Raw genomic sequence first — 13,420 nt, 5'->3', positions numbered from 1 at the left:
TGCACAGCATATCATTCAATGCTGCTTTGCACTCACTTCCAGATTCATGGAAAAGTTCTGACTTTACACAACCAGCGTTCAATCCTGATTTTCATTAACATCGTACTTTTGGTAGAAGTTGGACTGTACTGTACAGATGTAATCTGATGAGAACCAAATACAAAACAGGTTACTTTTACAAAGATGGGGAATGACGACGGGTTGCAACACAGATAAACATTGTTAATGAGAGCTTCATTTGGTTTTCAGTGAACCTTAGAACACCCATTTTCAAGACTTAATGATTTAGCATAATTCCCAGTTAAAAAGCTATTGTAAAACAAAAGCTTTATTGAAGTCACACAGTTGTATAACAAAAATAGGCCCTTCAGTTCATCTTGCTCTTGCCAATCTTTTTACCCTTCTATTCTAATCTCATTTTCCTGCATTAGGACTGTATCTTCATACTTTTCTTATTCAAAAGCCTGTCTAAATGCCCCTTCAACATAAGATTCCACCACCTCCTCTGCCAGTGTGTTCTGGACATCTACCATTCAACATGTAAAAACCTTACCCCTGAAATCTCTTTCAATGCTCCTTCCTCTCACCTGAAACCTCTGCCCTCTTGTTTTCGATACCCCTATAATGGGTAAACAATTCTGACAATCTGTTCTATGTCTCTCATAACTTTATTTTCCTCGATCTAGTCACCCCTCAGCCTCCTTTTCTCCAGGGAAAACAAGCCCTGCCTGCCCAATCTCAGCATACAAGTTTGTAGGACAAAGCCAAACTTATGTTGGTCCAGCTTTCAGTTGACTGATTCAAAGACATGTTTGAACCAGTCCAGACAATTAAATGGTCACCTTTGTCCCAGGCTGGGATGGGAGATGGAAAAATATGTTTTTCAATCTACTTTAGAGTTCTAACGTATTGTCTTCTGAAACTACAGAGAACTTTGAGAAACTCCAACTGATGAGAGCTATGTACCAAGTAGGCTACATTCACAAAGAGAGAAAATGTTGACCTCCTGTCACATATGATAAATGTCATCAGTGCAGAGTGTAATTCAGTTTTCTTTAGACCTTCATAGGACAACACACGCTGTCAAGCCTCGTGGTTGCTATCCAGTAGTCTCCAGTCTGCAGTTCAATGAACTGTGCACATGTCAAGCTTCAGGCCTATTCTCCACTGATTGGACTGTGTAATTGGATGCAAAACCATTCACCAGGCTGCTGAGAGGTAAACCAACGATACTTTCTCACAAAGTAAAGTAACTATCCAATTAGGGCCACATCAGACCTATAAGATCTGGGACACCAGGATAATCCAATCACCCTTTCTAAAATTAGACCCCTGATTACATCAAGGAATAAGTGGTGTGGAAGATTGAACAAAGATAGGTTAGATGTCCAGAGGAGGTATAGTGTTGTGGAAAGTGTGTCTGATAGAGTTCCCTATAATAATAAACTGTGATGGCCTTTGTATCTCATAGAGTTCCCTATAAAGCTGCAGAATCTCAGCCCGTGTTATCTTTATGGACATTATGATGCTGACATAAAGGAATATTTTATTGATTTCAGTATTTTGATTGGATGCTCATGTCAGGTCAGCTGGATAGTTCAAATTTCATGCAATTTGTATGTTATGATATTCTTGTGTAACTGGGTGACCGTCGAATCTTATTCCTTATTGTTAAAAGTGTACTTAGGCATCCATCCGGGTAATGCCAGAATAGTTGCCTGTGCCTTTAAGTGGAGACGGTGATGTCATTATGCACACGCGGGATAGTCAGGGGACCATTTTGTTTTCTGCAAAAGCAGCTGGTGGGGCTTTGGGATTAAGTTCCCCCCAGAGATACTGGGCATGGTGAGGAAAAGTGAGTATTCATTGATGATATCCATGTGAATTCGTTTATGCTCATTGGCGAATCGAGAATATCGGTAATTTGACATGTTTTACATGTGGATGGTTTAGATTTCCATGAGTGAAGGCATCGGCGCTGGATAGCGTGGCTTGTGCAAAGTTCCTTACCGACCAAGTAGGTCAGTCTGCCTGTAATTTAACTACCAGACAATATCGTGTAAAAGTTGTGCCACAGCGTACCTTTTGTCTAACTTTATTGTATCATGACTGATTGTGAACGTAACAGCGGAACATGAATGTTATTCTCTGTCTGGAATTTAAGCACATGTGGAGTGAAAGGGAGTAGACGTCTTTAATGAGATGTATTTGCTTACATTTTTCGCTGCTATGTATAAGGTACAGGGTGGAGGGGATTCTAATGTTGTTTGTATTGTGTTCCTTCAGAATTGCCACTACCGTATTAGTTTTGTACAGTTTGCTTTATGTATTTTTATACTGCATACGCAATCCGTCAATACACAAGGGTGTGGACTGAAGTTTAAACTGAGATTGTAATGGCAGGAACTGGTTGTAAATTCGTTCGTTTTGTTTTAGGACCTTCTTCCGGCACCAAAACATCTAAAACAGATAAAGAAATTAAAACCCAAAAAGGTATTTGTTGGCCTGAGTGTGTACTTTTCCCCAGGCTAGAAAACTTGTTTGGGCCCTGAGATAGACATGAGCATTAGAGAGGATGTTGAAGGGTAAAATGGTAATGACAGGTCACTGAGCAAAGAGAATATTGCTTTGAAATTGTGTGTTTTGAAGGCCTAAGCTATCCTCAGAAATGGCAGTGCCTTTCAGAAACCATTGCCCCAGAAACTTCCTGATTCAGCCCTTCCAAATAATAAAGTTCTGTAAGACACAGCAAGCTACAACTATTTGTTACATCCTTGAGAACCCCTTCCTGATTCCTTGGAGAACCTACTGTTTTCTTCAATAGTTGCTCTTGTACATTATCCAACAATAACACACATTCCTGTACCAGTATGCAAATAATATTTCACCATTAGCTGGTACTATGAAAGTAGCATTGAAATAGTCAAACATTGGTATAAATTAGCGTACATCAACCTCCAAAGGAACCCGAAGTACAGTGTTACTATGAAATAGTGTCTCAGCTGCAGCCCGAGGGAATGGAGGCGGCAGGTGTTCTTTGCAGCATTTAACAAGTATCTAGAATCACCAAGGCATATAGAAGGCTGTGGACAAAGTGCTGGTAAAAGGGATTAATAAAGATGGGTACATGATGGTTAGCCAAAGGGCCCGTTTCTCCGCTGTATGACTCTCGCTCACTGATGTCACCCTCACTAGGCCTGTAAGAAGCCATAGATTAAACTGTGTGCAACCTTCCATCCCTGTTCATTGGCTTTCCAAGTCTTATCTTCAAATGAAGCTCGGGTCTTTCAAAAGTTAACAGACTTATCAGTTCACCAGGCCAGTTTAACTTTCTCACTAACTGACTAACTTAGTTAGAGTTAGATAGAGCTCTTATAGATAGCGGGGTCAAGGGATATGGGGAGAGGGCAGGAATAGGGTACTGATTGTGTATGATCAGCCATGATCACAGTGAATGGCGGTGCTGGCTAGAAGGGCCGAATGGCCTACTCCTGCACCTACTGTCTATTGACTATTAATTATCTGGTGTTGCCTTTCTCTTTTAAATTGTCATTAAATTCATAAAGCATTTGACTTGTATTAATTAAACCTCAGTTTGATATATTAGTTTTAACAGTGATCTATCTTCTCTCTGCAATCCTAGTCTTCTTCCTATTTCTTCCCAACAGTTTCGGTTCTACTTCTCCTTTCCACTCACCTGATCATTGATCATTTTCCTCTTCCCCTTTGCAGGTTCTACTTTCTTCATGTCTCCATGAGATACCTCGTTTGTTCTCTCCTCCCTTTTCCCTCTTTAAAAGGTTGTGTTGTTGGTGCTGGCATTACAACTTCTTCCTTTGCCGAGCCTCCTCAAGCCTGCCTCCACTCCTGAGCTGTCAATGTCACCTCCATATGCCACAAATTCACTTCCTTCCACTTCACTCACGCCTTCCACCTTTTTCTCTCTAACTCACACATTCGGATGTTCTTTTGCCACCATGCTCCTCGCCTCCCACCACGTTCCACTGCAATGGTTGCTCTCTGTTACTGTAATCCTCTAGTCATGAGCATCCTTCTCTCTTGGTCTACTTATATTTCACATGTACTGATGAGCTGGCGAATGTTTAACAAAAAATTCTTTCATATTTATTTTAGAAAACATTTTCAGGTTATCTACTTGCATGCAAAAGGTTTACCGAAAACAATTTAAGATAATGAAAGCAGTTGTTGTGACACTCTTACTCTCTCTATGCAGATGACCCCAGCAATATGGAATGGAAGAGGTGGGTGTGGGTTATGTTTCAATTAAACTGTTCGTATTCTGATTTGCTGCATGAAACAAGAGCTGAAAAAGATCAATTTTGTTTTTATTTTTTCACACCAGTTTCGTAAGAGTGAATTTTTATTCCACATCCACATCTTTTGGCAGTGATCTGTGAATTCTGTGAGAGTGTACCACCGTTAACTGAACTGCCTTAATGCAGGGATCACCTGTGCATAAAGTCATTAAACCACCCTGGAGTTCTGTGTAATCATATTGTATTAACCTAATTAAACATTAACAAGCCTCATAAGAAAATATTGCTTGAGCTTATTAAAAAACACAGGAATGCTGCTGATTTAATTTTATCTCTTATTTAAGCTGTTACTGAGAAGTTAGAGAAAATACTTAAAGTTCTTGTTTGAAAAGAAGAAACAAATATTTGTTTTCTGGAACTAACCTATGTGCTTTCCATACATGTTATAGTAGAAGCTCACGCAGTAAGCACTGTTTGTCGAACCATATGGATTTTTCGGCAGTGTACTGAAAATGGGACTCAGGAGCCGAGCCTTTTCGCCTTCCTTTCGAGGACGAGAAGTTTCTATATACATGTAGTAACCTGCAAGAGAAAAAGAAGTAATTCAGATAATTATCAAATACTCAACAGCCTCTACTTAACTTCACATGATGCTTCTAGTTATGAAGCCAACAAATTATAGCGTAGCATTCGCATTTTTAGTACTTAACATAAAAGAACCTTTATATAAAAATACAGAGACTGTGAGTGAACACCTCTCGGCCCATTTGTTGTTTTGTAATGTTATTTTATCAAACGGGTTGTCTTGGATCCTTTAAACGTGACCATCCTTTGAAGGAAATTACTTTTACTGCTCTGCCTACAAATCAATTGGACGCTTAATCAATTTAACTTGACCTCTGAAAACATCTGGCGTGACTTGTGTGAAAGTAGTGTTTCAGGCTGAGTACTTCTGAACTAACCAATATCAATCAGTGCAATAGCACCTTGCTGTCAAGGCACACTGCAAAGAAATAGTACACTCTATGGCAATTACACACTCTAATGGCATGTCTATTATATTTTGTGTGAACTAAAATGTCTTGTTCACTACTGGCAGGATTAGACATTTATGCCTTACGGCCGATTAAAAACTACTCCAGTGAATGGAAAATGATTCAGTGCCCGAAAATCAATGCTTGAATGAGGTATGAATTTGACTAAATCCGATGCAATTTGTATATGTTGCTCAGTGTTAGTTACTGTATAAATTACTCAAATATCCATTCAGAAAATCAGGAGTGTTTTAATATTTCCCCATATGCACAGGGAAATTGCTATTATTTGACCTAGCCATTCTCAAAACTGGACAGATGAGGATAATTGTCGATGTTTCGGCCTGAAATGTCAACTGTATTCTTTTCCATAGATGCTACCTGGCCTGCTGAGTAGCCCCAGCGTTTTATGTGTGTTGCTTGGATTTCCAGCATCTGCAGACTCACTCTTGTTTGTGAATGGTAATTGTCTTGTTGTATTAGCTTTGAAGTTCAACCTGAATGTCTATCTGACACAAGGTTAATGAACCCCCAGTAGAGTAAAACCATAAACTGAGGCACTGAATGAGAAGCATACCCCACTACAGCACTCCTGTACCCCCCTATATGCACTCAGCTTAGATTTGGCTTAAATATCAGAAATGCCCTGTGTAGTCTTTTATTCTAACTTCCCCTTTCACTGATGTTCAATAGTTTTAAAATTTATTAATTTATTTGACAATTACATTGAATTCAGCTCAAATGTTTCCTTTAGCTTTATAAATAACCTGGGAGTCACTCTTACCTTAAATACCATTCATAATGAGTCAGCAAAAATATCATTGCATCTATTCATTTGTCTCAATTTTATAGTATCTACAGTTTTCAAACTTTTATTGTATGGGCTACTATTCCAAATTACCTCAGAAAAGTTGTCAGAAGTAGGTAAGAATAAGGAACAATTTAAAATGACTTCCTCGCTGAAAACTAGAACAAATGGTGCAGGAGATGGAGATGGAGTAGTTTAAATGTAGCTGGAGAGCCACCCAGAGACTGAACACCACAATCTGAGGGAGATATGGAAGCAGACGAAAAGCCGAGGGACTTAATTTAATCCGTCGGTTGTAATTGTAGAAACAAGAGATTCTGCTGATGTTGGAAATCCAGAGTAACACACACCAACTGCAGGAGGAACTCAACAGGTCAGGCAGCATCTATGGAGAGCAATAAAGAGGTGATGTTTTGAGCCAAGAACTTTCCTTGAGACTGGCCAGCCAAGAAACACAATCAGTCCCAATGAAATGTCTCAGCCCAACTTGTGGGCTCTTTATTCCTCTGCCACATCTGCTGAGTTCCTCCAGCATTTTGTGTTAGTTGCAATCGTAATCCAAGGCTTTTGTGCCAGTTCATACTTTTTTAGGTTAAAATGAAAGCATAAATTTAAACCTGAAGAAATGTACCCTTTTTTTTTGTTTCTTTGCAGGTCAGGTGGAGCAGAACTACTCAGTGAACTGTGAGGGAAGCTTCATCTTCCCCTGATTCCACAATTTCACATGGCTGCAATCTGTGTCAAAGATAAACATATTGGATTCAAAAGCAAAGGAATTTAACATGGATTCTTGATGGTCAATGAGGTGAATGATTACAACACAGCCAGCTCAGAGACCTGAGAGAACTCTTCCTGCTCTAGTTTGTATATTCTCACAAATGTTACTTCCAGTTGAAGGAAGAACAGAAACGTCATCAGCTGATCTCCATCATATTATAAAGTGCAGCCCTGCTGATACTGCAAATATCTGTCTTGTCTGCTTACTGGATATCACCCCTCCACAATAATTTATGCTCACTTGTCTCATGAAACTAGTTCATCAAAAGCTTCAGGTGTGCATCCTTTTCCCCAGAGGCACAATTACATATCCTACAAGACTTAAGAAGCTCCTCAATGCAGAGAGCTCAAAATACAGGAAACTTTGTGCTTTGCAACTGCATTAGATGAAACAGGATGCCATAGCTAATATAAATATTAGCAGCTAGCTTCATGAATGTTAAGTGGAGAAAGCTGTTTAAAACAGATGAATTTTTGCAAAGGAATAAGTGAATATTTTGTGAAGAGTTATTTCAAGACTGAAATAAATTTCCATCTTTTCACAATTGTACGAAACAAATCCTATCAAACTAAAATGTAGGAAAACTTAAGGAGGCAAAGATCACACCCTCTATTGATTGGCCAAGTGTTTTAAATCAGAAGTCACCAGGACAGCTAAGGAGTGCACATTCAAAATAATTAAATCCCAGACTAATTCACTAACTAGGACAGAGATGGCTAGGTAGACAATATGTGGTAATCACAATGTATGGGAACTGGTGAACCCCATTGATTCATAGTCACCATATCCTTATTAAGTGTCAGCTGTCTGAAGAATCTCAGTTTGGAGTTGATGAACTGTAATCTAAACTTGAGGCAGAGTCTTGAAGGCCCGGTTGCATGCCCAGTACCAAGGTTAACAAAATCTCCTCTGGCTTGGAGAGGAACTTGGAGTGGGAAAGGTCAGAGTGAGCTACCATTGGTTGCTAATGACATACATATATATATATATATATATATATATATATATATATATATATATATATATATATATATGTATAGATATGTTGAACTAGGGAAGAGATTTTATAGGGATTATAAGGAGCTCAGTCAAAATAGAAAAGCGGAACCACAAAGATCATAATTTCCATATTATTACTTAAGACACAGATAAATTACTAGAGGGAAGTAAGACTGGGAACATGAGATGAACATGTGGTTCAGAGACTAGCCTGGGAGAGATCTGTTTCAGTTCATAAGATTTCCTCACTAGATCCTTGGTGCATCACATAACCAGGATTATACACAGGGCTTTAAATCAATAGGTGGGGCTATTTCAGGTAAAGGGAAATTTAATAAATCAGAGAGAAATGATAGGGCAAAGGGGTGAATTAAAGGGACACAAAATCTAAACATAAGCTTGCAGTAGAAACTGGAACCATGCTAAATAGCAATTATAAAATGTCTCAGTTTAAGGATCCCTATCTGAATGCACACAGCATTTGTGGTAAAATAGCTGGATTGATAACACCAATAAAAACAAATGTATTTGATTCAATACATCAGACACATTTGTTTCTATTTGTACAATCAACTCATCTATAATACATCTAATTATGGAGCTATACTTGCAGGCTGACCAGTTTTCCAGATTTTTTTAATGTTCTGAAAGAATAGGTAAACAGTAGCTAATCAAGGAAGGCAATGTAGTGGTGAGATGTGTTATGGGACAGGGGCCCACAACATAGAATTAGTTTGGGTGGAAATAAGGAAACTCCATTGGGTGAAGGCTATCATCATGGATTAAAGACTGATGATCACATAGAGAGTAAGAATTAATGGGCTTTATTTCAGACTGTAAAGGTATATACTGATGGAGAGCCCCAAGGATCAGTTCTTGGCCATCAACTATGACTACCTATCTTGAGGATTGGAACAGAGTGTAAGGTATCCTAATGAAGGGTCTCAACTGGAAACATCGACTGTTTCCGTAGATGCTGCCTGGCCTGCTGAGTTCTTCCAACATTTTGTGTGTGTTGCTTGGATTTCCAGCATCTGCAAATCTTCTCTTGTTTGAGAGTGTAAGGTATCCAAGTTTTATGATGGTACGAAAATGGGTGGGATGGTATGCTATGATGAGATCTTCACACTCTGCAACAGGATATAGATAAGTTGAGGGAGAGGGCATAAACTGACAAGAAGAATTTAATGCAATAAAGTGTAAGATCTTGTATTTTAGTAAGTGGTATCAAAATGAGTGGATTACAGGTGGATCTAGCTGTTCCTCTGTATGGACCACAAAAGGTTAGCATGCAGATCAACAAGCAATTATGACGGAAAATAGTAAATTGGTTTTCACTGCTAGACTATGGAGTTTAAAAATGAAGAATTATTGTTGCAATTGTACAGGGTGTTCGTTGGGCTGCACCTAGAGAGTTCTGTATATTTTTGGTTGCCTATTTGAGAGAAGTATACAAGCGCTGGAGGCAGTCCAGAAGAGATTCATTTTGCTGTTCTATTATGGATGACTAAATAATTTAGATCTGTATCCTTTGGAGTTTATAAGTATCAGGAGATTTCTTACCAAAATAGATACTCAATGTTATAGACAAGCATCAGCTTTGATACAGACTAGGTAAATCAATTTGCCTTCTGGGATCTGTAAACTGAAGATGGGTGAACAAATACTAAGTGATTTCAACACAATGAATGTAATTGCTGCCTTTTTATCTTTTGATGCTATATTATTAGAAAATTCATGAACAAGTTAAATTTGAAGCTTCTTTTCCATGAATATAAGTGCTGGATTGTTTTGATTTTACTCAGCGTTAAACTGAAGATAGTGGGAGTTCAAAGCTATGTGTATGCATTTTTATGTGTGTAAACCTTGCTTAACAAGAGTAATCATGGATATCGTGAATTAAATGGGCACTATTCAAAATAGAGCACAGTTAATTAAATATTCATGCAAGGCAGGTATTTTCTTTTATATCTGGGAATAAAGCCAGCACTTGCTTTTGGCAATGAGACCATCTTTATAAACACCAAATGCAGCACAATGCCCTCCACCTGAACCCTTCCCTTTTGAAGTGGTGAGGAATTGATATTATTGTGGATTTCTGTTTGAAATGAAATGCTCAAAGTTGAAACTTCCATTCAGAAGCAATCATAAAAGACAGAAAGGTGGAATAATTACTGGTGCGTTTACAAGGACCAGTTTGAATTGAAACACAGCAACTCTGAGAGATAAAATATCCCTGTACACTTACTTCATGATAGATGCAATATTACACAATTGCTTTCGGAGGATAACCTTCTGCTATAAAACACTGACATATTGGACGCATTTTTTTGTTTACCAGATGCAGCCAAACATCCCAATGTCTAATGCTAATTATAGAAACAATTCTTCAGTATTAAAATGGTTAGCAAAATTTGGGTGAAGTACAAGATGAAAAAAATAGTGATCAAGCTGCATAGTACTCTGTGTTCATTATATGTGGATAACTGAGAGCTGTGACACTAGCCGAAAAGCACAGGAACAAGGGAGCAGGCAAACAATTGAGGAGGTGGAGATCTGACACTGATCTTTCAAAGGTATTTCAAGATTTAAGGTATTTATATAAATGATTGGCAACAAATTTGTTCCTAAGAGGTAGAATGGTTGCTAGAACCTATCACTTGGGTGAATATCCATATTTATACTTTGGATGCATTTGGCAGGAAATTTGGGACATAGAGCACATACATTGGAGGGCACATGACAATGCAAGACATGCTGAAATCTGGAGCAACAAAACAATCTGTGTCAGCTTATTGACTAATGCTCCATCTGCAATAAGCAAACTCATAACCAACCTCCACACCCTAGGAGTTGATGCCTGCTTCTGCAGCTGGATATGTGATTTCCTGACCAATGGACCACAATCAGTAAGAATAGGCAACAACACCTCCGTTATAGTAATTCTAAACACTGTTACTTCACAAGGTTGCACTCTTAACTCCTATCTAAACCATGGACACTCATGACTGCATGGCTAAATTTTGCTCCAACTTCATCTCCAAGACTTAAGATGATACCACTGTATTAGGCCATATCTCAATTATTAATGAGTTGGCGTAGAGAAAAATATTAGAGAGCTTAGTCATGACAACAACATTTCCCTCAATGCCAGCAAAACATAAGAGTTGGCCATTGATTTCATAAAAGGGGTAGTGCACATGGTCCTGTTGACATCAACGTTTTTTGAAGTTGAGAGGTTTGAAAGTTTCAATTTCCTTGGAGTGAACATTGCCCATAGCCTGTCCTGATCCAACCATGCAGATGTCGAGGACAAGAAGGCTCACCAACACCCCTGCTTCCTCAAGAGGCTAAAGAAGTTTAGCAATTTTTTATTGATGCACATAGAAAGCAGCCTATCTGGATACATAATGGGTTAGTATGGCAACTGTCTACCTGGGACAATAAGAAACTGCAGAGTTGTAGACACTGCCCAGCACATCATGGAATCCAGCCTCCCCTCTGTCTTTACTTTTCACTGCCTCAGTAAGGCAACTGACATAATCAAAGACCCCACCCAACCTGCTCATTCTCTCTTCTTCCCTCTTCTTTTGGCTTGAAAGCATATATTGCCACATTAAAGGACAGTTTCCACCCTGCTGTTATATTAAGAAGCTCCATTGGATTCTCAGCCTTACCATCTACATTCATTATCATCTTGCACCTCATTGTTTACCTACAGTGCATTTTTTCTCTGTAGCTGTTACACTTTATTCTTAACTGTTATTGTTTTACATTGTTCTACCTCAATGCACTCTGTAATGATGTGATCAGTACAAACACCGTGCAAGAGGAGCTGTTCACTGTACACATGAGAAAAGTAAACCATTTCCATTTCTAAACTGTTGGAAGAACTCAGTGGACTGAGTAGCATCTGTAGGAGCCTTCACACCCTTACCCCCCACTATCACCAGCACACCTTGCTCCATTTGTTTTCCTCTTTCTTTGCCTCTATCTATTACTCACCTGCCACTGTCTCGTATCACAACTCCACTCCCATTCACTGCCCCTACCTGATACTATCTGCCTGTCACCCTGTCATCTTACATGCCTCCACAGTACATCAATCACCTTGGAATGTTCTTCTCCTACCCCTATCTGTGGTGGCCTTCTCGCCTCTCCACTTGTCCTGATACAGGGTTTTGACTGAAACGCTGACAATTCCTTTCCTGTCACAGATGCTGTCTGACCCACTGATTTCTTCCTGCAGATAGTTGCTTTGTTTAGGCTGGGATACAGGAACACGTCTGTGGCTCAGAATGAGTAGTTTCTCTAGAACCTGAAGCAAGTTGGTAAATGCAACCTTGTGGTTTCCTCTCAAGACACGTACCATCAGACAAGCCATTGTCAAGTATACCCCAATTATTAAGTACCAGAGTTATACAGCATGTAAACAGGCCAATCAGCCCACAACACTGGGACCACCGGAGGGTACCCATCCGAACTAATCACGTGCACAGGTTTGTAATTAAGTCAGCAGCTTTCATAGAATTATACCAATCTTAAGCTGTTGGTCAGCAGCCTATGTTAGTGTTTCATGCTGGCATGACTTCATTTTAAATACTGATCTTTATCATTGCAATTGTATGGTCAAGAGAGAATTTCCACTTTTACATTGCCTGTGTGCATTTCCCTGTGTGAATGGAAGCTTCTATTATAAACTTCATTGTTGCATTTATGCAATAATAACATTTTCCCAGCAGTTGCTTTTATTAAATTTTACGTTTTCTGAACTGTTTTCCCAGGAACAAACACAATTTTGCAAGCCACATGCTGGAGTAAATCAATGGAGGATCCAGCAATCTTTTATATTTGCAGTTAATTTTATATCCATTGCTAATATTTAAATAGCAAAATGCGGGCAGTAACTAAACAACAGTGAACATTTGTTTTGCAACTAGGTGTCCCTCTGAGGGTCTGGTGTTTGTATAATTGATATTGATGGGATAGATTAAATATGATGAAGATGCAAAGAAAGAAGAAAGAAAATGTGGAGCCCAGTACACAAGGTTGGGGGGGGGGGGGGGGAACTAAGGCTGTCACTCCATGAAGAAAGCTATTTGAAATTTCTTTGCATGAAACGTTTCTAAATTTCTTTGCTGCAATGCATTTCAGAGGGAAAAAAAGGCTCATTTATTTAAAAAGTAGATGCATTCTTAACGTCTTTGCCAGATTGTGGCTGAATTCACTTTGAGTGACTAGGCTAAAAGCAGTAAGATGTTATTCATCTAAAAGCATTTTGGGCCAGATTGTCTGATTGGATGTGCTCCCATGAGTCTCTGTTGCCTGCCAACTGCTCAGTGATAAGCCTGCTGATCTTACTTGGCATTCATTGGCAAATGGCAGGAAGTCACATGACCATCTCTTACATACACTAATGATATCACTTCCTTTATTTTACAGGATATTAGCATTGAAATCCTTGATAATGTCTCCCAGTTGTTTTGTTTTGTAAGGTGGGGAGTGGCCTTCTACTATACCTGAC

At 39.0% G+C, this 13,420-nt stretch overlaps 1 protein-coding gene across 4 annotated transcripts in view; it reads right to left on the bottom strand.

Moving 5' to 3' along the window:
- The window catches only part of mdga2a (MAM domain containing glycosylphosphatidylinositol anchor 2a), a 904,971-nt gene that overhangs the window by 38,887 nt on the left and 852,664 nt on the right, over positions 1 to 13,420 (bottom strand). For all 4 annotated transcript variants that reach the window (XM_073039625.1, XM_073039626.1, XM_073039628.1 and 1 more), the window contains one exon: positions 4,701 to 4,859. In XM_073039625.1, the coding sequence (XP_072895726.1) occupies positions 4,701 to 4,859 (159 nt within the window). The remainder of the gene's footprint in view (positions 1 to 4,700; positions 4,860 to 13,420) is intronic.

This window comes from Hemitrygon akajei, chromosome 3 (assembly GCF_048418815.1).
Source record: "Hemitrygon akajei chromosome 3, sHemAka1.3, whole genome shotgun sequence".
NCBI lineage: Eukaryota > Metazoa > Chordata > Chondrichthyes > Myliobatiformes > Dasyatidae > Hemitrygon > Hemitrygon akajei.
Note: the sequence above shows the minus strand (reverse complement) of the source record. Positions and strands in the feature narration are given on the sequence as shown.